Source organism: Myodes glareolus, chromosome 9, assembly GCF_982192425.1.
Source record: "Myodes glareolus chromosome 9, mMyoGla1.1, whole genome shotgun sequence".
Classification (NCBI taxonomy): domain Eukaryota; kingdom Metazoa; phylum Chordata; class Mammalia; order Rodentia; family Cricetidae; genus Myodes; species Myodes glareolus.
The window spans coordinates 17,512,855-17,539,137 of NC_142034.1; the positions used below are offsets into that span (position 1 = coordinate 17,512,855).

The 26,283-nt window shown below is 42.3% G+C and overlaps 1 protein-coding gene across 1 annotated transcript in view; it reads right to left on the minus strand.

The window, feature by feature from the left end:
* Window positions 1-6,362: 6,362 nt before the first annotated feature.
* The window catches only part of Efcab3 (EF-hand calcium binding domain 3), a 362,829-nt gene continuing 342,908 nt past the window's right edge, over window positions 6,363-26,283 (minus strand). The window contains exons 172-179 of the mRNA XM_087909544.1: window positions 25,205-25,281; window positions 22,367-22,510; window positions 20,023-20,094; window positions 18,741-18,861; window positions 15,955-16,136; window positions 15,452-15,636; window positions 9,153-9,275; window positions 6,363-6,835 (exon numbers count right to left, since the gene is read on the minus strand). Coding sequence (XP_087765670.1) covers window positions 6,509-6,835; window positions 9,153-9,275; window positions 15,452-15,636; window positions 15,955-16,136; window positions 18,741-18,861; window positions 20,023-20,094; window positions 22,367-22,510; window positions 25,205-25,281 — 1,231 coding nt within the window. The 3' untranslated portion in view covers window positions 6,363-6,508. The remainder of the gene's footprint in view (window positions 6,836-9,152; window positions 9,276-15,451; window positions 15,637-15,954; window positions 16,137-18,740; window positions 18,862-20,022; window positions 20,095-22,366; window positions 22,511-25,204; window positions 25,282-26,283) is intronic.

The window sequence follows — 26,283 nt, forward strand, 5'->3', positions numbered from 1 at the left end:
CCCCAGAGAGAAGACAGAGAAGACCGGAAAACCACACGTTTGTTAGACCAGGCTGGCCTTGAACTCACAGAAATCCACCAGCTTCTGCTGCTAACCTTCTGAGTGCTGAGATTAAAGGTGTGTGACACCATAACTGCCTTTTTATTTTTAAGTTTCTTGTATGCTAGCAAGTGTTTTCCACTGAGTTACTGCCCTATCCCTGTTTATTTGTTTGTTTTGACAAGATTTATATTTATTATGTATACAGTGTTCTGCCTGCATGTGTTCCTGCAGACTAGAAGAGGGCACCAGATCTCATTACAGGTGGTTGTGAGTACATGTGGTTGCTGGGAATTGAACTCAGAACCTCTGGAAGAGCAGGCAGGGAAAACTAAGCTGAATGCTGGGAGAAAGGAGGCGGAGTCAGAGAGAAGCCATGTAGCCCCACCGGAGCCTTTAGTCCGGAAGCCACAGCCACGTGGCAATATGGAGATTAATAGAAATGGGTTAAATCAATGTGTAAGAGTCAGCCAATAAGAAGCTAGAGCTAATGGGCCAAGCAGTGATTTAATTAATATGGTTTCTGTGTGATTATTTCAGTTCTGGGTGGCTGGGACAAACAAGTGGCCTCCTTACTACACTGTGTGGCCTGAGACTTGAGGTTTTTTTTTTTTAATTTTAAATTTTTTATTTATTTTACATACCAACTACAGTTCCCCTTTCTTCCTTTCCTCCCTCTTCCCCACCACAGACTTGAGATTTCTGTCATCTGCCTCCTAAATGTTGGATATGTGTCCAACATTCCTGGATTCATCTTCATTTTTCCTTATTAAAAAATAAGTATAGCTGGGCGTGATGGCACATGTGGTGGCCTTTAATCCCTATACTTGGGAGGCAGAGACAGGTGGATCTGTGAGGCACAAGTAATAAAAACCCAGAGAGAGAAATTGGGGTTCAACCTGAAGGTCAGAGAAGCAAACTAGGCAGCCAGTGGCTCTTACCTCTGTCTCAGTCTGAAATGGTGATCCTGCCTCCAGGAATCTCAGAATGAAACTGTCTGAGAGCTGTCTCCTCCCGTTCTATAATTCTTTCTAGGGCTGGGATTAAAGGCATGCACCACTGGAATTAAAGGCATGCACTGCCTAGTTTCTATGGCAACTAGTGTGGCTACTGAAATTTAGTATGTGTGTTACCACTGCCTGGTTTGTAAGGCTGACCATTGGGGCTGTTTTACTCTCTGGTCTTCAGGCAAATTTTATTTCTTAAAATACAAATGAAATGCCACTACAGATCAGTGAGTTCAAGGCCAGCCTGAAGCAAAATCCAATTAATTTTATCAATAAAAACCAGGAGTTTGAGGCCAGCCTGGTCTACGAAGTGAGTTTGAGGCCGCCCTGTCTCGAAAAACAAAAAACAAACAAAAAAGTTTAGCTATGGTACTATTAGTATATCTGCTCAAGAAACCAAAGTAGGATGATTGCTTGAACCTGGAATGAAAGGCCAGCCTGCGCAACACAATGAGACCCTATCTATTAAATATTCAACATAATAAAATCTTTGTAACTTAATTTTGTATATTCGTGATTATTTCTTTAGGATTAATTTCTAGAAATGGCATCGATGTAATTATCTTCTCTGAACTGGAAGTTTCCTTCCTAGCAGGAGGAAGGAAGCTGTTAAGACACAGGAAGCTTAGGAAACAGAAAACACCACTTCTCGTGGGTCATAGTCCCAGACAGCTCCTGGCAGAGAGGAGTCATCTCTGGTAAGGCTGCCTAAAAGTTGGGCAGGGAGCTCTAGGATGTAGCTTTTGTGACTCCTTACCCATGCTGGGTGGGCTTTTCAGGGATGCAATTGCTTGGTCAGCATGTGTCTGCAATTCCTCTCTCCCACTCCTGTAAGTAGCTCCAGTAAATTCAGATTCATCAGCTAGACTTAGATATCTTTGGTCATTTTCCTGTCTGGGCTGAACATAGGTTTGTTCTCATCTGTCCTGAAAAAGTCACCACCAGGCATTGCTGAGCCACTGGTTATAGTTAGATCTGTTACTAAGCCCCGTGGAAGTCAGGAATTCTAACTGCTACAGATCTAGATGGAAGAACAGGGTCTGGCACACTGCACGGAATTCAGCAAGTCGGTGACTGGATGAGATGCCTGTTGCTGCATGTATCACAGCAAGGGGTGTCAGCTGCTGCCGCCAACTGTACTGTGCAACAGTGTAACGGGAGACATTCCTGTGCAGTTTACATTTCCCCATCGGAGCTATTTAAAAGTATCTCGCTATTTCACTGATCCAAAGAAACACTGCAGTAATTGTAATATTCTGGGTGCTGTCTTTGCAGACAGGACCTTATGTAGCCTAAGCTAGTCCTGGATTTGTCACATTGCAGCATGATCCTGAACTCTTTATCTTTTTGTCTCCACTTCCAAAGTGTGGGGATCACAGGACTGTACCACTATGTCTAGCTTCTAACTTGGCATCCAAATTCTATATTCCTAGACACACAGTAATATAAAAATATTTTCTCAAAGCTACTAATCTTACCCTCTGATTAGAAAATATGATTCCTTATTGATGTCTTCCCCAAAATTATAACTATAAGGAATAGCTAAATTTATTTTTAATTTTAAAATTGTGTTTACTTACATAATCACTTTTAATTTACTTACTGGGCCACTTGCAGGACCACTTGCAGGAGTTGGTTTTGTCCTACCATATGGATTCTGAGGCTTGAACTCAGGTTGCAGTTAAAGCCACAGTCAACCAATATCCTTAGAGAACTGAGAAGGATAGATAATAACTGGAAATTGTTCGGTTGGAGCCTCTGACTCTCCCTTATATGGGGAGCCCTATTCCTGTCTCTCTCTCTCCAAACCCCGCCCACTCAGAGTCTCTGGACAAAGGAAAGATGCCAAAAACCCAGTTCCACATTCATGGCGCCACTGAAATTTTCTCCTTTGATTCCAGCAGCTGCCCAAGTCCCCACATAATCGCTCAGCTTTTGATCATACTTGGGCACAAACCCAGCTTGGGGCAGACAGTTCACCTACACTCACCTACAATCTATAAAACGTCTCTGATTTAGCTCAGGCGTGTGACTTCTCTGGCTTCCATCTCAGAGACCAGTGAACCCACCTGGAAGTTGCTTTGTCCTCAATATACCTGTTGTTATACTTTTTCAATTTGCTTTATCTGGCTTACTGAGTCAGCGGAGAAATTTATTAAGGGGGGCAGTGCGGGAAACCTATTAGTGATACAATCTAAATCTATGACAGACCCTTGCTTAGGCAGGTTTCCTGAGGCTTTGGTGATCTCCATAGTTTCACTGGTGACAGTAGTTGTAGATCTTTAGCTGTCATACAGAGCAGCATAGGCCTTTGGCTGCTAGACCCAGATCTGAGATTTTTCCGTAGTAGAGTAATGTAAGAAGTTAAGGCCTACCAGGCCAAGAGATGAGCCAACCTGGAGTTTGCCTGGTGCTGTTAGAGGTTCCAATCATGCCTAGCCAAGGAGGGGTTATCACTCCACATCAACAGATTGGAACACCTGGGTGCTTGGAGGGTATGTAAGGTTCCTCCCATTGTTAAGTAAATGAGCCTGGTGTTTTCCTGTCACCTGACTTCTGATATCTATGTCATTGATATAGATTGCTTTCTCACCTCCTTCCCAAGGAAGCTGTTAGGATCCAGCAACAGCATAACTTGGAGGACTGACCTCACTTTAACCAGGTAAAGTAGGACAACCAACAAGCAGAGCCCTGGCAGCAGGTGAGGCACGGGGCAGTTTTGCCCAGTGGTTAGCGTTACCACAATCCAAGCAGAGTTCTTGTGCCCCAGCTATCTTTTTTGAATACCTTAAGGGTTTCCACTAGGAGGGGGCAGTTCTGTCTATTATGGGAAGCTTAAACATTTTAAATGTCGCATTCTGCAGATCTCTGAAGTATTTGAGGAACTCTATTAGGTATATCTAAATAGGTTAACTTTGCTTGTTTCTACTTACTTGTTTTAGGCTTAATTTGAAAACATATACATGGGACTAAGTAAGGCTTATTTTGTAATTACCTTAATACTTATCATTGACTACAAGTATAGTTCTAAAGACACTGAAGAATTTGATCATTTATAAGGTGATTAACCATTAGTTTGTATTTCTTAATTAGTCTTAACAATTCACAGTAAGTTAGTAGCTTTCATAAGACTAGGATTTTATGGTACATCCCTGTTAGGTTTAATTTAAAAATAATGATTTTGGCCAGGTGGTGGTGCATACACCTTTAATTCCAGATCTTGGGAGGCAGAGGCAGGCAGATCTCTGAGTTTAAGACCAGTCTGTTTTATAGAGCAAGTTCCAGAACAGCTTGGGTTACACAGAGAAACCCAGTCTTAAACCCCTCTTTTTTATTTGAATCTCTTCTAGTGTCAAAATAAAACTTTTAATCATAGATGCAGTCCATAGAGAGACTGGTAACTTTACCAATCCTTTTACAGTAAGTACACTATGAATGAAAATGGGCTCAGTAAAGAAACCAGAGGAGCTGTTTCATGGGTGAAAAGGGAAAAGTTTATTCCAAACTGCCAAGGGGAAAGAGTTTCAGAGTTAAATGGGAAGGAGAAAAGGGGGCTTGAGAGCAGGAACTGAGGGGGCCTAGAGGCCAGCACGACCTTCACAAGTCAGTAGGCACCACAGTCATAGTTAATGAAGGGGCCACAAGTTCTTGGGGGTCAGACACATGAGGACTGCTGCAAATTCTTCACTAGTGTGATCAAGAGAGTTAGTTCCAGGTCAGCCAGGGTTACAGAGGTACAGGGGGCAGGGAGAGGGAAAGAGGATCAATATGAATGAACAAGATTTCAGATGGCATTCAGTTGGCAGAGTGCTTGCCCAGCATGCATGACGCCCTGGTTTTGATACCCAACATCACATAAACCGGGCATAGTGGAGTATGCTTGTAATCTCCACACTCCGGGCACTCAGGAATTGAAGACAAGAGGATCAGGAAATCCAAGGCTGTCATTGCCTATTTATCAAGCCTGAGGGTAGCTCTCACCCTAGGGGGGAGGGAGAATCTGCAGAGCAAATAAAACATTTTTGCCATCCTGATAATAAATCAAAAGGTTAATGCAGATTTTGTGTTTGCAGAATCCCAAAGTTATGTGCCTCCCTTGGATAAACTGTCAAAACCCACAGAATACTGGAAGAACTACAAAAACGGAGCTAAGAAGAATAAGGATACACAAATATTTTAAAATAATTTTTAAATTTTTATTTTATGTGCATTGGTGTTTTGCCTGCATGTATGTGTGAGCTGCCATGTGGGTGCTGGGAATTGAACCCAGGTCCTCTGAAGAACGTCCAGTACTGTTAACCATTGAGCCATTTCTCCAGCCTCCCCACTTAAATATTCTAAAATAAATTTTAAATAAGTTCTATACAGTGAAGTTTTATTACAATAAAAGTCATGATACCCAAGCATGAAGAGATGGCTCAGCAGGTAAAATGTTTGCTGTATAAGCATGAGGACCTGGCTTCCACCCCTTGGCATCACGCAGACATTTGAGTGTGGTAGCTTTTAGCATGGAGGTAGAGATAGTGACTGGTAGATTCTGGAGTCTAGCAGAAATGTTGAGCTCCAGGTGTGAGAGACCCTGACACAGAGAACAAAATGGAGAAGTGATTTCAGAAGATGCCTTGGCATTCCCTCTAGGCTCTGCACACACCAGCGTGGTTAACACTACCTGGTCAGCTCACACATGTGCATGTACAGCTTACACACATGCACAATACAAAAATCATGATAACACCACAAATTTGCAATATAGTTATGTGTTTGCTTTTTTTTTTTTTTCTTGAGACAGGGTTTCTCTCTGTAGCCTTGACTGTCCTGGAACTCACTCTGTAAATCAAGCTGGCCTCAAACTCAGAGATCCAACTGTTCCTGCCTCCTGAGTACTGGGATTAAAGGCGTGCGCCACCACTGCCCAGCTATGTGCATCTTTAATGCAATGTATGAGCTCAGTTATTTGCAGGTGCAATCCAAGTGAAAGGTGTGCCTTAGGAATTCCTAAATGTCATGGGGGTTCTTTTGTTGGGGTCAGAGGGTGTGCTGGTTTATAGAACTGTTTACCCCACAGTTGCCATTCTCTAAATCTGGAGTCTTAAACAAACATTCAAAAACCCCATCTCCTTTACAGTCACCCCGAACTCAGATGCTTATTGCATGGAGGGCCCTTAGGAACCCAGGCCACCTTTCCCCTTCCTGCTGCTGTCTTGGTTGTTTTGAGCCGAGTGGGAGTAGCAGAGGGCAACTGGCCCTAATAAGAGAGTAACTACTTTTAAGTAGCAAAGATTTGGGGCAGAGAAACCATGGGGAGAGAAGCCATCCTATGATTTAAAGGTTTTTACTGGCCGGAATCCAAAAGATGTCAAAATTTCCACCTGCTAAGAATGTAGTCGGTAAAAGCAAGAAACCATAATTTTGATAACTATGGAAAGCAGTTTTCTAAGCGTTGTTTAGAAAATGTAGACATTTCATTGCCGAAACCCTCTGAAACCTTTCCGTTTCCTTTTCCGTCCTGTATCCAGGTCATACTCGCTGAGGTCTGATGGGGAAGACAGCCCAGAATTGCTGGAGGAGTTTTTGTTCACGTAGGTGTCGTGCAGCCGCAAGTCCTTAGCGGAAAGCAGCTCCTGGCAGACGTTCCAGGACCATGTGTACGTGGAGAAGGTGTTGTAGAAGGACTCGTTGTTGGTCTCAATCCCAATCAAATCCCCTCGGATCTTTCTCCAAAGATTCAGCATTTCTTTCCGGTGCTCGAGGGCAATTCCTAAGTTATAGGCATCTGTGGCTCTTTTTACCTGCATCGAGAGGGCAGACATTAACTGAATGTAGTTACTTTAACTATCTTTGATTTTATAAACCATAGTTATTGGTGGCTTGAGAGTCACACATGTAAAAATCAGAGACTACATATGGGGCAGCATGGGATTTAGGAGCTAGGAGTTGATGGGAATCAAAATGTGTCACTTAAAAGCCAGGTGGTGGTGGTGCACACCTTTAATCCTAGCACTCAGGAGGCAGAGGCAGGCAGATCTCTGAGTTTGATGCCAGCCTGGTCTACAGAGTGAGTTCCAGGAGAGAAGTGTGGGGTTAACTTAGCGATATAACCAGATTCAGCCTAAGACAGGGAGAGTCAGCTGGGAGAAGATGCTGAGCTGAGCAAATCCTTAAGGATTTTAAGATTGAGGCATCGAGAGGTGATGGGAAGGAGTCCCAGGATGAAGCGGCCACATAAACAAATGCTTGAAGACAGTAAGCACCCTGGACTTGGTAGGAGAGCTGGAGCATCGTGGTGTTGGCAGAGTGTTGGGTGAAAGTCAGAGCAGAGACGGTTAGAGAATCCAGTGTGGTGGAGCAGAGTCCTTCATGGTGTGGGGGCTGTTTCTGAGGGAAGTGAGATGCGCCCTCAGTTGTTCAGAGCAGAAGACTCTGCCACTACTGGAGGGGAAGTCTCAGTAGGCCAGGCTGGCCTGGCACTTCCTATGTAGCACAGGCTGCTCTTCCATTGTAATTCTCATGCTTTCCATCCCTGGGATATTACCTGGAAGAATTTCCTGCACACATCCTTCCTAGCTACCAGAACTGGGAGTGAGACCTAGGGCTTTGTCTATGCTAGGCAGGAGCGCTCCCACTGAGGTCCACCTTCAGCTCAAGCATTTACCTCTAAGCGGAACAACGGCACGTTTGCATCTTCATGTTTGATCGTTAGTAGCTGTGTGGAAAGTGGTTGAGGGCAGGGAAAGCTGCAGAACTAAGGATTCCAGATTTGAGCCTGTTGTCCAGGCAAGTCTTACAGAAGGACACAACTCGGGCCAAGAGAACAGGGGTAGAGAGAAGGGAACAGACTTGGAAAGCATCCCAGAATGAGTTGGCCTAGATTTGGTGACTGGTGGAAGTAAGGAGTAAGAAAAAACCAAAACAACCAACCAAACAAACAAAAAGCAATGTTAAGGGTGCCCCCTTGGCTTCTTACTTCAGTGACTGAGGAAATGGTGGCATCAACAGCTGAGATACAGCGTCCTCAGAGGAGAGCCAGGCAGATGTAGGAGATACGAGTGAGCATGGGGCATGTTGAGCGTGATGTGTTATGAGACCTAGCATACGGGGGAGGGGTTGTCAGATGGTGAGTGAGGTAAGGTCAATGTACAAGAAAGAAGTCTAGGCTGGGGCAAATTAGTGCATAGGTGGCTACTGCTAAACAAAGAAGGTAGATTGAAACAGCCCAAATGGTCACCCTAGCTTCCTTCCTTCCTTGCTGTTCTCTTATGGCTGAGTTATAGGGAGGCTAAACTCATAATCTTTTCAAGCTTCTTGGCCTATGGAGCAGCTGGTGTTGGTGCTGGAGGTCTCTGGCCACAGGCAGCCTCCATTTGTTTGTGTGTTGATGTATTAGTGGAGAGACAGGAGTCAGTTGGCCATGGCTTTGTGTTCTGAGGTTCCACACATCCCAGCGCACTGCTACCGAACCCTTCCTTCTCCGTGACCTTACCCTCATCCCAAGCTTTCTCAGAGAAGGAGCTGTGCTTTTCTCTCTGTGGCGTCTCTGAATCTCAGAACTCACAGATACACAGGGATGAGTGTATGAGTGGGTGCTGCGAGAAGGTTGACTGTGTGGGTAGAAACCTGGATGGAGGGGTATCGGGAGCATGACGATTATTGTCAAAAACAGAAAAAAAAGGCTAAAGATACCTAAGGAATAGAACAGCTGAGGCTGATCTCTGGCCCAGGCATGCTCACACGCTGGCACACACACATTAAGGCACAGGCGGAGAGGCTCCAGAACATACCCTTCCACCTGGTTAGCAGCTAACAACTCCACAGAGGAGGACAGAATGTATTTACTCCACACCACTCCCTGCTTCTGCATTGGATGCTAATCAGCATGCTCTCAATGCTTCCATTCCCTTGTAGAAACCACACCTTCAGCTCTTGTAATCTGTGTCCTCTCCTCTTTCCCGAACCCCTCAAAGAACGCTAGCTCCCAGGAGTTCTGGGAGAGGCGCAGCTCATCCTGTCTCACCATAAAGGGGAGATTTTCATTTATTTCTGGAGGCCGAGTCTTTCCAGCAGGAAACACCTTTGACAGTGCAGTCTGGGAAGGCACCTGATACTCACATGCTGTTTGAGGGCCGCTGCATCGGACACGGTCCAGTGCTGCTTCTTCTTGAAGAGGTGGTCAATGCCTAGGATGTCATCTGAATAGCCCGAGGCAGACCTAACGGGCTTCACAGCCGCGGCCTTTATACGTGCAAAAAGATCAGTGAAACACTTTAGCTTGAATTAGATAACAAAGACATAAATGTGAAAAATGCCGTAGTGAAACCCATTACTTGGTATACTAACTTTAGACATTAATTATAAAAAGACTTAATAACTAGGGGGAAAGTATTAGTATGAAGTTGGGTATAATAATTCATACTTGGAATGCCAGTCCTTGGGAAACTACAGCAAGAAAGTTGAAAAGAGTTCCAGGCTTGCCTGGGCTTCAGTGTGAGTGTTTCACAAAAACAAAACCAGATTTTTTTTCCTAGTTTCTCTGTGTAACCATGCTGGCTGTCCTGGAACTCGCTCTGTAGAACAGACAGGGCTGGAACTCATGGAGATCCGTTTGCCTCTGCCTCTCCAGAGCTGGGATTAAAGGCGTGCGCCACCACCACTTGGTCAGAAATTTGTTACGAGAGGATTTGTATATGATTTGTAAGGCTGTCACTAAACTGTCAGCTGCACTGGAGCACCTAGCATGGTGCATGTGTCAACAGGAATTTAGCAAATTCACTGTAATAATAACAAAGAAATCTGCTTATAAAACAAAGACTGACGGGAGGAGTGGATGAGGGGTGGAGAGAAGCTAACCCCATCCTGACCTAGAATTCCCAAGCTATTAGAGCAAGGTGCCCTCCAAAGAGTGCAACCTTTCTTGCTTCCAGACTTCCTGAAGGAAACAGCATTTGTTCCTCCGGTTGCTGGGCTGTTGAACAATGCTCGTGGAAGTCTGGTAAACATACACCACGCTTGGACATGCTTATTGCCTGATCTCCAGACTCTCACTGCTACTTGGCATTCTGTCTCTTCAGCTCTTTCTTCACTGTTAACACTCCAAGTGGCACATTTGTTATTTGCAGATGATATGATAGTATACATAAGTAACCCCAAAAACTCTACTAGGGAACTCCTACAGCAGAAAATACCTTCAGTGATGTGGCAGGATACAAGATCAACTCAAAAAAAAAATCAGTAGCCCTCCTATATACAAATGATAAAGAAGCTGAGAAAGAAATCAGAGAAACATCACCCTTTATATTAACCACAAATAACATAAAATATCTTGGGGTAATGCTAACCAAAGAAGTGAAAGGCCTATTCGACAAGAACTTTAAGCCTTTGAAGAAAGAAACTGAAGAAGATACCAGAAAATAGAAAGATCTCCTTTGCTGTTGGATAGGTAGGATCAACATAATAAAAATGACAATCCTGCCAAAAGAAATCTATAGATTCAATGCAACACCCATCAAAATCCCAACACAATTCTTCACAGACCTTTGAAAGAAGAATAATCAGCTTTATATGGAAAAACAAAAAGCCTAGGATAGCCAAAACAATCCAGCACAATAAAGAAACTCCCAGGGGCATCACCATCCTTGACATGAAATTCTATTATAGAGCTGCAGTACACCTTGCTTAACCTAGATGTAGTAGGGAGGGCCTTGGACTTTCCACAGGGCAGGGTGCCTTGCCCCCTCTTAGGATTGGAGGGGGTGGGGGGAAGGTATGTTGGAGGGAGTAGGAGGAAGGGAGGGAGTGGGAGGAAGGGAGGGAGTGGGAATTTGGATTGGTATTTAAAGTAATAAAGTAAAATAATAACAAAAATAATAAAAATAAAAACAGTTTGGTATTGGCATAAAAACAGAGAGGTTGACCAATGGAATTGAATCAAAGACCCAGATATTAATCCACACACCTATAAACACCTGATTTTTGACAAAGAAGCTAAAATTATATAATGGAAACAAGGAAAGTATCTTCAACTATCTATCCACATATACAAAATTCAAGTCCAAGAGGATTAAAGACTTCAATATAAATTCAACCACACTGAACCTGATAGAAGAGAAAGTGGGAAGTAGCCTTCAATGCATTGGCACAGGAGACCACTTCCTAAACATAACCCCAGTAGCACAGATGCTGAGAGCAATAAATAAATAAATGGGACCTCCTGAAACTGAGAAGCTTCTGTAAAGCAAAGGGCATAGTTAATAAGACAAAAAGGCAGCCCACTGAATGGGAAAAGATCTTCACCAACTCCACAACAGAAAAAAATATATATCCAAATATATAAAGAACTCAAGAAATTAGACATCAAAATTCCAAATAACCCAATTAAAAAATGAAACTAAATAGAAAATTCTCAACAGAAGAATCTCAAATGGCCAAAAGATACTTAAGGTAATGTTCAACATCCTTAGCCATCAGAGAAATGCAAATCAAAACAACTCCGAGACAGCATCTTACACCTGTCAGAATGGGTAAGTTAAAAAACACTGATGACAACTTATGGTAGAGAGGATGTGGGGTAAAGGGAACACTTCTGCATTGCTGGTGGGACTGCAAACTTGTAAAACTATTTTGGAAATCAGTATGGCGGTTTCTCAGAAAACTGGGACTCAACCTAGCTCAGGACTCAGCAATACCACTTGTGGGCATATACCCAATAGATGCTCAATAATACTACAAGGACATTTGTTCAACTATGTTCATAGCAGCTTGAAGCATTGTTTGTAATAGCCAGGACCTGGAAACAACCTAGATGCTGGTCAACTGAAGAATGGATAAAGAAAATGTGGCACATTTACACAATGGAGTACTACTCAGTGGTAAAAAAAATGACATCTTGAAATTTGCATGCAAATGAATGGAACTAGAAAAAACAATACTGAGTGAGGTAACCCAGACCCAGAAAAATGAACATGGTATGTACTCACTCACAAGTGGATACTAGCTGTAAAGTGAAGGATATTGAACCTTATAGTTCATGATCCTAGAGAAGCTAAGTAACAAGGTGAACCCTAAGAAAAACATACATAGATCCACCTAAAAGGGGAAATAGACAAGATCACCTGACAAAATTGGGAGCATGGGGGTGGGGAGGAGTAGGGAGGATGGAAGGGGAAGATGAGGGGAGAAGGGGAGGGGGAATGAGAACTTGAAGAAGCAGGTTAGTTGAGATGGAGGAAAAACAGAGATGAGAACAAGGAAAGAGGTATTTTGATTGAGGGAACCATTATGGGGCTAGCAAGAAACCTGGCACTAGAGAAATTACCAGGAATCCACAAGGATGATCCCAGTTAAGATCCTAAGCAATAGAGGCCAGGGTGCCTGAACTGGTCTTGCCCTGTAGTCAGACTGATGAATATCTTAAATATCACCATAGAACCTTCATCCAGCAACCGATAGAAACAGTGGCAGAGACCTGCATCGGAGCACTGGACTGAGCTCCCAAAGTCCAGTTGAGGAGTGGGAGGAGTGAGAATATGAGCAAAGAGGGCAAGACCATGATGGGTTCACCTACTGAAACAGTTTACCTGAGTTAATGGGAGCTCACCAACTCCAGTAGGACAGGGAAGGAAACAGCATAGGTCCAAGCTAGTCTCTCTGAATGTGGGTGATAGTTGTGTGGCTGGGGCGTATTGTGAGGCCACTGGCAGTGACATCAGGATTTATCTCTACTGCTTGTACTGGCTATTGGGGAACCTATTCTCTTTGGATGGATACCTTGCTCAGTCTGAATATAGTAGGAAGGGCATTGGACCTTTCCCAAAGCAATGTGTCTTACCCTCTCTGTAGAGTGGATGTGGGGGGGGGGGTAGGAGGGGTAGGTGGAGGAAATGGGAGGATGGGAGGGAGTGGGAGCTAGGATTGGGTGTAAAATGTAAAAAGATAGTTTGTTTTCTTTTTAAAAAATAATAAAAAAGTAAAAAAATTAATAAAAAATAAAAACACAACAAACAAACAAACAAACAAACAAACTCACTCCAAGTGGCTGCTGAAAAATCAGACTCCAAACTCTGTCAGCTACTGATCTGGTTTCTCTAAAGCTATCTAGTATGAATTTTCTTAACTATTCCCCCCATTTTGAGATTTCTCCATCCTTTTTTTCCCCCTCCATCCTTCAACCCATCCTTTCCTTCCTGTGTGAGTCTTTTCTGAATACAGGCCAAAAGTCTCCCTGTATTCTTTATATAGTCTGTTCTGGGATCTCTCTACATTAATTAATATTAATTGACTGATAGTGTGATATCTGTATGTTGTGGAATAATCCTTCTGTACACTGTGTGAATATATGTCACTATGATTGGTTTAATAAACAAGCTGACTGTCCAATAGCTGAACAGGATAAAGTTAGGAGAAAAAGCTAAATAAGAATGATGGGATGGGGAAGAGCAGAGTCTGAGGAAGAATAAGTCAGACACACAAAATGGGATAGAGGTAAAAGCCACGAGCCTCAGGGCAGCACATAGATGAATAGAAATGGGTTAAATTGTAAGAGCTAGTTAGTAAGAAGCCTGAGCTATAGGCTGGGCATTTGTAATTAATATTAAGTCTCTGTATCAGTTACTCAGGAGCTGGTGGACGGGACAGACACTTCCACCAACATCTGTATGTCTGTGTGTCTGTGCATGGCACTCATGCAGTCGCAGAGGACTCTGTATTGTTAGGTCTCTCCATCTTTACTTAGGTTCTGGGAACCAAGCTCAGGGTGGCAAGCTTGTGCAGCAGGTGCATTTACCACAGGCTGTCTTGCCAGTTCTCAAAAGGGTTTTGTTTTGTTTTTATGGTGTGAATTGAGTGGCTCAGGATTTGGATATTTATATTTGTGTCTTATAGACTTTTCTAAGCTTGAAACTGATTTTTAGGTAAGCACACAGTTTGGAGACTGTATCCAGTATGGGAACTGTGAGTTGCAGCTGCATACCCAGGTTTTCTTAAATCTCATGTTTCATATTCCCAAAGAAGACCTTTTTCTCCATGGAGGCCTCCCAGCAGGTGAACTTGGGCCTTGTACCAAGCAGTACCTTTCTTCTCACAGATTCTGACTTTTTCCAGAGGTTTTAAATTTAAAATTAAATCTAAATCTATTATTATTATTATTATTATTATTTTAGATTTAGTTCTGGGCATCCACATCTCATCCTGAATTGTCAGGCTAAACCCTATCCCTAGCCGTCAGGTCTAAGTACCTTCATGTGACCTTCCTGCCTAGTGAGGATCTCACTAGGTAGACCAGCTCGGTCTTGAACTTGTAAAGATTTGTCTGGTTGTCTTGCTTTTTGAAACATGGGCATTTTGCTTGCTTTTGAAGACATTTTTGAATATTACTGTATGTTTTAAGACAGGCTCTCTCACTAGAGTTTTCAGCTAGACAAACTGGTTCCAGGGTCTGCTTGTCTCAGCACGTGGTTATAGGAATGTGCCACCAGGACAGCTTTCACACGGGTGTTGGGATCTGGACTCAGGTCCTCATGCTTGTGCGGCACTTGGCTCACTGAACCACCTCCACAGCTATATACACATTATATATTAATATAGATCAACATTAAATATGGTACATTATCATATTTATAAATGTACATATGATATAGTACATATAAATGATAATGTAATATATCTTTCTTTATATATAATAAATGTAAATATGATACCTGAGGTATAAAAATAGATACCAATATATGTTATGGGAAAATTAGGGCGGGGGACAGGGTACTGGTTGGTATGTTATTAAGATATATTTTTAAAATTATGTTTAATTGTGTGTGTGTACACTTGAATGTAGATGTCTGTGGAGTTCAGAGGCATCAGATCCTCTGGAGCTGGAATTACAGCTATGAGTCACTTGATGTATGTAGGTGCTAGGAACCAAAGTCAGGTCCTTTGTAAGACAGGTCCTTTGTAAGAGTAGTATTAAGAAATGAGTATGACCTTTAATTACAGCACTCAGGAGGCAGAGACAGGCAGATCTCTGTGAGTTCAAGGCCAGCCTGGTCTACAGAGTGAGTTCTGGGACAACCAGGTCTGTTACACAGAGAAACCTGGTGTCAAAAAACCAAACCAATCAACCAACCAAACAAAGAGTATGGCAGGACAGTAAGTGCTCTTAATCACTGAATCAGCTCTCCAGCCTCTAAAGTATATATTCAACAGATAATTTACTGTTGGCTCCATAGAAATTTGAGTCAGTCAGAGTACAATGGACATTGTCTCTAAAAATCCCAACCCAAAACCAAACAAACATCTCAAAACAATAGCTACAACCTCCCAAGACACTACGCATTATCTGTAAAGAAAACATGCTTTTAGCCTTGAGTTAGGTTCTTACAGATGTAGTATTTAAATTAGCTAGTATGACAGATTAAACCCACCTGTGCTTTCCAATCTTTTTTATGGAAAAAATAGTCCTCGAAGAAACTCAGAGGCTCCTTTTTCCTTAGCAGCTCTAGCTTCTGTATGTCTTTGAGTGGCTTTCCCATCACCACCCCGTCCATATCAGGGAACAACGGAAAGACAGGTATTTTTGAGTACGGGCTACCTGTAGGGAAATCACACCCTAAAAAGACAAGACCAAAAATGGCATTATACATGACGTAAAAAGTTCCCGGAATGACAAGCATGCAGAGCCCAGTGCACTTCCGTCTGCTCCCCCTGTGGCCCTGGCTCCTCTGCCTGAGTCTCATGTTCCCACCGCACACCCATCCCGCAGACTTCACTCAGGTGTCCAAGGGCTCAGGACTTCTGCTTCCAAGTCTGTGAGACAGAGAGCAGCTACTCCAAGAGCCCCGGGCCCTGTTCTTGGCCTCTGGTGTCGATTTCTGACCAGCTGCCTGGAAGTTGATCTATCACAGTGGAGAGAGAAAATGGCTCTTACGCTTGAGTACTTCAAGAAACTTATACAAATCCTTTTCTTTCATTATTGAGATCTTGGCAGAATTGGCAAAGGCAGCAGTGCTTGAGCGCGGAGGAGTGCATATATCTGTCCTAAAGCCCCGTCTCCCATATGGACTCCATGGCATTTCCGAGTGGCTTTCCTGGAATTTTTTTCGGAAATAACTTAAAGAGAAAACACAGGTAATTCAGAAATGGAATAAAGAATTGTTAGGACAAAAAAAAATCAAACTACAAGTTATAGATGTTGATTATTATTTATTTTAAATCTATTTAAGGCTTATTAGCATATGTTAATCATACATAATAGTAATGGTTTCATTATGGCATTTTTGTACATTACACATACTTCTCTTACATTCACTTAATTATCCTCTCCTGTCCCCCAGCTGCTCTTTCTCTTTCCACTTCAGTCTCTCGTCATGCTTCGTATTCTCATTCTTGCTCTCCCTCCCCACTCCTTCCCTTCCTCTCTGTCTTCCTTTGTATTCTCATTTTCTCTCTCTCCTCTCTTCCCTCCCCTCATTCTTACCTTCTTCTTTCTGGCTTGAAATCTCAATGTGTATTTTGGCGGTTGCTTACAGGGTCCTGGGTGAAGGATTATTTACAAGAGCATGGGCTCCTTACTAGTAGCCACACCACTGAAGAAGGTGCCACGTACTGTAGTACTTTGTATTGGGTTTTATTTTTTAAAGGTTTATTTACTTATTATGTATACAGTGTTCTGCCTGCATGTGTGCCTGCAGGCCATACGAGGGCACCAGATCTCATCATAGATGGTTATGAGCTACCATGTGGTTGCTGGGAACTGAACTCAGGACCTCTGGAAGAGCAGCCAGTGCTCTTAACCTCTGAGCCATCTCTCCAGCTCTGTATTGGGTTTTGAAATGCAGTTTTCTTCTTTTTTGAGGCAGGATCTCACTTTGTAGCCCAGGATGGCTTTGAACTCGTGGTGTCCCTTTTGCTTCAGATTCCAGTGTGATGGGAGCACAGCATGAGCACTATGCCTCCCTATGGGCTGGGATCAAACCCAGTCACTGTGCACCTTAGGTTAGCGTCCTACTACTCAGCTACACAGCTATCTCTATTCTTATAAGTTTTTTTTAGAACGTTAATGACTAGCTTTTCCAGTGCTGGGACTGAACTCATGACCTTCCACATGCCAGTCAAGTACTCTATACGATGAGCTTCAGCCTCAGCTGTTATTTCCTTTGGCTAAACTGATTCCTTCATCATTTCTATAAGGACCATCTTGGTCTCTTTTCATAATTTTTGACATTGCTACATTTGTTAATTTTTTTTGTTTTTCGAGACAGGGTTTCTATGTGTAACAGTACTGGCTGTCCTGGAACACTCTGTAGATTAGGCTGGCCTTGAATTTAAGAGATCTGCTGGCCTCTGCCTTCCAAGTGCTGGGATTAAAGGTGTGTATCACCACCACCCAGCACATTTACTAATTTAATGTGTATGTGCATGCATTTGTATACATGTGCATTCATGTACTCTAGTGTGCTTGTGTGTGTAGGTCAGAGGTCAACTTGCAGGAGCTATTTCCTTCTACCATGTGGGTCCCAGGAACTGGACACAGTTGCCAGGCTGGGTGGCAATGCATTCTTGCAGTGTTTGTCTTGGGAAGCCTTTCTTTCTGTTTAATTTCTGAAGGGCAGCTTTGCTAGGTGTATAATTCCTGATTGCTGAGTATTCTCTTTCAATGTTTTGAACAAATCATTCCATTCTCTTTTGGCTTGTAAGATTTCTGGAGAGAAGTCTGCCACTACTGTAATAGGACTTTCTTCATAACTTGATTCTTTTGTTTGTTTTTGTTTTTCTTTAGAATTTTCCTTTGTCTTATACTTCTTTTTTTGATATGTTTATTTATTTATTTTGGAGACAGGGTCTCACTGGGTCAGCCTGGCTGTCCTGGAACTTGCTACATAGACCAGGCTAGTTTTGAACTCAGAGATCTACCTGCCTCTGCCTCCTGTGTGCTGGGCTAACGTGTGCCTCTTTGCCTAGTTATCTTGTATTTTCATGCCCACTGTATTTCCCCCCACTGTATCTAGGAAGGGTCTTAGCTACTTCCTGGATCTTGGGTCTCTTTTTCCCAGAGTTTGTAAATTTTTCAGCAGGTAAAGAGCAACCTCAAAAGATAACCAAATTAAAAAAAAATCGCAATTCACTTTCAATAACAAGAGCAGTGATAGTGAAGGTGTCCTGTCCACTTAGTAGGAGTGAGACACAGTGCAGGAGGCCATGAGCACACGTCACTGTGCTAACATCAACACACCACTCTTGGGCAAACATTTGATCTGCTTTCCGGATTTTTTGTTTGCAAAACACCGGTGATTGTGTGCACTCTTTTAGTGAGGACTCTATTAAGTAATATGCATGTCCTCTTTATTCTACTTGTTCCACAGTGTAAGGAGTAACGCTGTGCTGTGCTGCTCTGTGTCCCACAGGTGCCCTTCAGGCGGGTGTTGTTAGCGCTGGCACTTTGTAGGAGAGGAAAGGAAGGAGAAGGAAAGGAAAGGGCTAGCTCGTGCACCAGCAGCTCTATCTCGGGATGGCTGAAGCTTATTTCGTGTGATTTATGCCCACGTGGAGCTTCAGCACAGTGTGAGTGCAGTCTTATGATTTCAGAACCAGGAGAGTGTTGTGACATTAGCCTTTGCCCCGCCCCTTTCTTTGGTTTCAGACTGAGCTCTGTGGAGTAGGACTCTGGTGATGCATCCTCGGTAAGCTGCCTTCACCTGTCCTGTGGCCACTTACCTTACTAGCTCTATTATATCCTTTCTGTGCAGGGATGAAGTCTCTACAAGTTTTGATAGGATTTCAAATAATAAGATCCCGGGGTTGTTAGCTAAATCTAAACACAGTTTCTTTTCAGGAACTATAGAGGAAACAGAAAAGAGAAATTTCAAAATGTCTTCTGAGAAAACCGTCTATTAAAAATTTACTGAGAATTTGTAGCAATATTAAATCAGGGACTAGAAATATGGCAAACATGAAAATTGTTCTATTTAGAGAAAGGTCATTTTGATTACTGAGTAGACAGAACAATCATAGTTCAATGACATCTAAGTAAATACGGTAGTACTTTTAACATCTGCATGTGTAATATGTTAAATAGAATTGTCTTGTTCGTCTATGAAAGGTAATTAATAAATATCTCTAGTTTGCAGAGAAACTCATTTGTCACAGTTTTTGAGAGCACCAATTTTTCTTGATCCCAGGGACAGGCTGTGGCTTAGGTTTGGGTATGTTTTCAAAGTTACTTGTGGGGTTTGGAACTGGAATCCTAGAGCATGCGATATGAAGAGTGGTTGGATTTCCCAAGGCGGCCTGTTGGGTCAGGAAACAGAGCACGAGAGACTGAGGGCACCTTCCAGTTTGAACAGATCGACGGCCACAGGTGAGCACACGCTCTCTAGCCCCGGCCTCTCACTGAGAGCAGAGGCTTCACCAGGGTGTAGAGATAGTAAGCTACCCAAGCTCTACAAAATATTATTTTTTTTAAAAAGGAATGCTTTTGGAAGTAGTGCATGTGCTTGGGTAAGAAGTAAAATACTATAAAGGGAAAATAAGAGGCTGGAGAGATGGCTCAGTGGTTAAGAACACTGACTACGCTACCAAAGGACCTGGGTTCGATTCCTAGCACCCACCAGGCTGTTAACAACCGTCTGCAATTCTAGTTCAAGGCGATCTGATACAGACATATAAGGCAAGATACCCACACACATAAAAATAAAATAAATTAAGATAAAAGGAAGGCTAAACTTTCTGCACCTGCTACTTCCTTAGTGTTCTCATTAGAGACAAAAGTAATGTCTCTCCTGCTGGAGGCCAGTAGCTGCTTGATGTATGTAAGTTGTAATTCTGATGGTATCAGTCTGTTTGACATTATTTTGTAGGAAAAAGAATAACATCCTAGACTCTCCCTAGATCCTAGATCCTAGATCCTAGAATTGCATCCTAGATGTCTCCTAACTGGAGGCCTAAGGGGTCGTGTTTTTTGTGCAGTGGGCGGGGCTTCCCAGAGACATCTACTCACCCACAGCCTTGAGGAAGAGTTTCTTATCTGTCAGCACCCCTACAAAGTCTGAGAAGTTGATCTTACCGTCTCCTGCAACAGGAATCTCAGCTCAGAACATATTGCTAAAAGCTTATATAAACGCACAATTTGTATATAAAGGAGAGAGAGAGAGAGAGAGAGAGAGAGAGAGAGAGAGAGAGAGAGAACACTTGTTTTACCTAGGACTGGCTTCACATTTGCAATCCTTCGGCCTCAGCCTCCAGTTTGCTGAGATTACAGGTGTCTGCTACCACACCCAGCTGGGATGTATTTTAATTATTTATTGAATGTGAAGTATAAAAGCTAAAGTAGTCTGAGCCACTTTACACTTAAAATCAGCATATTCAGGACTGAAAAGAGGATCAGGTAAACCTTGGTTTCCTTTCCTTTCTCCTTAAAGAGATTATTTTTGGTAGTGCCTCCCTATATAGCCCATGCTGGTCTTGAACTTAAAACCCTTGTATTTACATCAGTCTTTATGACCTGATCTATATTTACACTAGTCTGCTCTAGCCAACAGAAACAATGGCAAGGTGTAAGCATCCAGTAAAAGCTGTTAGCCGCGCTCCATTGCCTCTAAAGTTAAGACAGTTGCCAAGCAGTGACAGAGTACGCCTTTAGTCCCAGCACCCAGGAGGCAGAGGCAGGCGGATCTCTGTTAGTTTAAGGCCAGCCCAGTCTACAGAGTAAGTTCCAGGACAGTCAGGGCTACACAGAGAAACCCTATCTTGAAGAAACAAAAAGCAAAAATGAAAACCAAACCAAACAACACAAACAAAAAGACGGGAAGTATGGTTAGAGGGTGTGCAGGTACCTGAAGGACTAGCACAGCTGGGCAGAGCCAGTGGGGAGAAGTGATAGTTCTAATTATCTGGTGACCTTGATTCCTTGGCCCCTGGCTGGTGAGGGGCCAGAGAAAATAATACACTGCAAACATTTTCCACACAATATGTTAGGCTGGATTCCAGGTACAGGCCATAGCACTTGAGAGGGAGAGGCAGAAGCATCAGTGATTCAAAGCCACCCTCAGCTACATAGCAAGTTAGAGGTCAGCTAGCTTGGAATATATAAAGACCCTGCTTCCAAAAACCAAACCAAATACCAATAATAAAAAGTCCCAAAGAGGAAAACAAATTCCGTGACTTGTATACTTTAAAATACTATCAAAATTTCTCTGGCATTTAAATGTCAGTGGGCTCTCAGGATAGAAGAGAGATTCATATCGTTATGGTTCAGATGGAAATGGTGGACTTGGATTTTATGACTGCATCTCTCAGTTACTTCAAGACATTCTCTAAAGTGAGCATCATGACAAAGACTTCAATTTGGGAAAGCGAAGGCTAAGGGACAGCCACTCTTAGATTCCACACAGGCATTTTTCATTTTTTTTTAAGCTCATACATGTGCCCACTGATATCCTTAAAGAGAAACACATACAAATATAGTAGTAGTTCCTTGTCCATGGGGGACATAGAAGTTACATTTCAAAGCCTCCAAGTCTTAAAACCTTGGTTAGACCTGAGTGTGGCGGCTCATGCCTACAATCCTAACCTTTGGCAGGACAATAGGCAGTAAATTTGTGTTTCTCTTTAAATATATCAATGGGGTGTATGTACGAGCTAGGAAAAAACCCTAATTTTTAAAGAAAATTCCTGTGTGGAAACTGAGTGACCGTCCGAGCTCAATACCAAGTTCAAGTCTTTGTTATGATACTCACTTTAGAGGATGTCTTGATGTAACAGAGAGAGCTTTTTGGCTTTGTTTTGGTTGATTTGTGGACCATTCTGATCCCTGAATATCCTACGCTTTATCACATATACATATTTGCAATAAACTTTATCTGATAGATTAGGAATTAGCAATAATAAAATAATTAAAACAATATACTCTGTGTGTGTGTGTGTGCATGCGTGTTTGAGACAGGGTCTCTTTATGTAGTCCTTGCTGTCCTGGGACTCACTATGTAGAACAGGCTGGCCTGAAACTCACAGAGATCATCCTGTCTCTGCCTTCTAAGTGCTAGGGTTAAAGGTGTGCACCACCACGTCCAGGCTCCATGGTATACTATTGTAAAAAGTTACATTACTATGGTCTTTTTCTCTTGAAAGAGTTTAGACAAATACTAATATTTGTGGACTACAGTTGACCCAGTTAATTGAAACCATGGGAAGTGAGATGCAGGTCATGGAAGATAACCTTACCTTTGTTTAGAGGTATACTTTTGGTAGATAAGGGAGAGGTATTCCTTGTACTTTAGGATAAATGATAACACAGATATACACAAAAAGTATATTATGGGAAAATAATAGGTCAAAATACTCACCGTCAAGATCAGCACATTTTAATTCATTGTAGATATCATATGTGTTTAGACTCATCCCGAATTTAGCTAAGGTGCTCATCAATCCATGTGAATCAATACAGCCAGTCTTATCCTTGGTGAAGAAGTTGTAAGCATTTCGGAAGGCTGAGGAAATGGGTATATGTTAGGACAATTATTTAAGAAGAGACACAGTCAGGTATGGTAACTTCTGTCTCTAACCCCAGCACTTGGAAGCTGTGGTGGGAAGATTGATGGATGATTCAAGGCCAGCTTAGGCTAAACAGTGACATCTAGGTCAGCCTGGGCTATAGAAGTGGGGAAGGAGAGGGAGAAATGTGTGTGCTAACAGGACAGGAGATGTCATATAGCCACCTGAAGATCTGTAACATGTGGAAAGAGAAAGGAAAATGAATAATAGATTTTTAAAGAGACAGAATGCTGTCTTTTCTTGGGATTTGAACGAGCATCAAGCAGAAATGGTAGAACCAAGTGGAATGAGTAGTAATTGATAGAAAAAACAAATGTAGAGCCAGGCATAGTGGTGCTTGCCTATAACCCAAGCACTCAAGGGCAGGGGCAGGAAGATTAGGTGTTCAAGGTTAGTCTTGACTGCACAGTGAGTTTGAGACTAGACTGTGCTACGTCAGACCCTGTGTATCAAGAAAACAAAGCAAAACAAATATATATGTATATATAAATATTTTATATATTTATATATAAATATATTATATAAATATATAATACATTTTCCCTTTTATTGCCATTTCTTGGTCATTTGTCTCTACCTTGTGTTAAATAATTATTTTTCAATCTCCACTCTTTTTGTAATACTGGGTGTTGAACCTAGGCCCTCTCACATGCCAGGCAACTGCTCTACCACTGACCTAGATTCCTACTTTCATTATTTATTTCTATCAGTATAGACTCATAGATGTTTATTTTAGATTTTGGGTAAACATATCATAATATGTTTACTTTTGTTTCTCAAATTGCTCAAAGAAGTAGTGGAAGAGAGGGAGAGTGTATGCCTGCATGTGTGTGTATGTACGTATGTGACATTGTATGCACACGGAGGCCCCGGGACAACTTGCAGGAGTCAGTTCTATCCTTTTACTATGTGTGACCTGGAGACAGAACTCAAGTCTTCAGTAGGCAAAGGTGTTTCTCTTCTCTTCTCTCCCTGCTTCCTCTTCCTCCTCTTCTTTTGTGTGTGAGCGTGGGGTATCTGTGTGTGTGTGTGTGTGTGGTGTATGCACACATGTATGTGTGGGTATGCTCACCTCTGAGCGTGGAGCCCAGGCGTCCTGCTCTATCACATTCCACTTTATCCTTTGAGACAGGCTATAGTAGGCTTTCCTGGACCGCTAGCCTCCAAATCATGACCTGGGGACTTATTATTAATTATGAATGCTCAGCCTTAGCCTGGCTTTTTTCTAGCTATTTTTTTCCTTTAACTTAAATTAACCCATTTCTATTAATGTATGTGTTGCTGTGTTTGTCGTCCATCCTACTTTCCTGCTTCCTCCGTGTCTGGCTGGCAGGCCCCTGAGGGGCTGGCTGGCTCCTTTTCTCTCTGCCCGTCAGCCCTGTCATCTGAATTCAGGTCCTCACGCTTCCATAGCAGACACTCTCACCTTCTGATCCTTCCCTGACTTATTCGTCATTCTGTTCTCTCTAGGCTCCCTTCTTCACCTCAGAAGACCAACTCTGGATGCGATGCTATGCTCCCCTAGCACTCCGTACTTCTCTCATGCCTTGAGTCATCCAGGGCAGGGACATGTCTAATGTTCTTGTGCCTGGAACACTGTTGGCTCAAATATCTGAATGCTGTTTGGACCAATGACCTATAGACAGTGTATCAAACTTCACTATTATTTTTCTGTCTCAAAGAAATCCTGGTATTTTATTTCCATTTTAATTTAATTTGGTCCTTTGAGAACAAAACTGGCTTGTACACTATGTAGACCAGCTGTCCTTAAACCTGTGGTCCTCTTGCCTCTGGAGGCCTCCCTAATGCTGGGATGACAGACACTTGTCACCACACTGGCCAGTCCTGAAACATTGTATTTATACTCCTCAAGTAGCTGATAATATGTGACCTTGAATTTGCTGTTTACCACACTTCCAAGTTATCTGGATAAGAATATTTGACCTAGCTGAATGGTGGTGGTGCAGGCCTTTGATCCCAGCATTCAGGAGGCAGAGGCAGGGGAATCTCTCTGAGTGCAAGGCCAGCCTGATCTATAGAGTGAGTTCCAGGACGGCCAGAACAATACACAGAGAAACCCTGTCTTGAAAAACTAAAAAATAAATAGAGAATATTTGACCAAGCCTGTTTCAAATCTTGAAAGGTGTCAGTTTGAAAGTTATCCTTGAATCTAGCAAATAGTTTATTTTTTATTTTTAGATAGGGCCTTGGTAGGTAGAGTAGGTTGACTTTGAACTAAGTACCAGCTTCCTAAGTTATAGGTGTGCACCATCATGCCTGGCTAAAATTTTATTTCACCCCTCTGCTTTCCCTTTCTTGAATGATAGGACTACAGATGCTCCTTGAACTCTCACGTGTGCATTAGAGAAAGATCAGTGTGGGAACTAGCTGGATGCAAGGGCACTTCCCTTCTATCCTAGCACTTGGGAGGCTGAGGCAGGACTGTTATGAGTTCTAGACCAGACAGGGATACACATTGAGCAGGCTAGTCTTAGCTATTAGAGTAAGATCCTCTGTCCTGGAACTCACTCAGAGATCTTCCTGCCTCTGACTCCTGGGTGCTGGAATTAAAGGCATCACCATTGCCCTGGTTGTTCTTAGATTTTAACATTTAGGATGATTTTCATTACCTTCCAGTTGTGAAGAGTTCAGCTTTGCATCTTTATGTTGTAAGTGACTTGGAAGAGATCCTCGTAAATCTCTATCTCTGAGAAGAAACATGAAAAACAGCAGGTTTAACACAGGTGTGAAGCCTTTGAGTTTTGCTGATGCTAACGGTGACAAGCATTACAATTTGCCCAGACTCAAAGTGCTGAAGCAGACCGTCACTGGCTAATCTGTCAGAAGCTGCCCTTACCTCTCTTAAAAACAAAACAAAAGCTACTTGATTTCTCTCACTGTACAAAACAGGCATCTGGCTGATTAAATGGCTTGTCCAAAGTCACACAGGTAAGAGAGATGAGATTCTGATGGCAAAGTTCAAAGCTGTAACCTTAAGCCATCACCATTGCTAGAAACCTGTTTCAAAGGTTAATCTGGAAAATAATGTTGTGCTGACTACCTTTGTAGAGAAGGTTCTGTATCTACCATTATAACTTTAATTGCCAACATGTGTGTTTAGTATATATAAGAGACAATAAGGAATGATTAAGCAGAGACAGGATGCTTCTGGAAAGTTTGGAACTCTGGGTAACATTTTATATTCTCAGGGAAGTAGAATCTGAAAAGAAGGGAAAATACTAATATTTCAAAATTCTTTGTGTAAATCTGCAACAATTTATGAACACACACACACACCTAGCTTTGCTTATACTATGACAAGTGAAATGTAATTATTTTTAATTAAGTATAATTTAATAGCAAATTAAATAATCATAAACTTTTTGAGACAGGATCCCATGTAGCCTAGGAGGATCTCAAACTCACTATGTAGCCAAGGATGCCTTTGAACTCCCAATTCTCCAGCCTTCATCTTTTGCCATGCTGGGATTATAGGCTTGTGCTGTTACACCTAGCTCCTATAAATTTACTTTAGAATAATTTTAGAATTCAACTGCCTCTGCCTCCTAAGTGCTAGGATTAAAGGCATGCGCCACCACTGCCCAGCTAACAAAGGTTTTAAGAATATGGAATCTCTTACTTTTGTGGTTTTATTTTTTTAAAACATCGACAAAGATTTATTCTACAAATCTTTTATGTATGAGTGTCC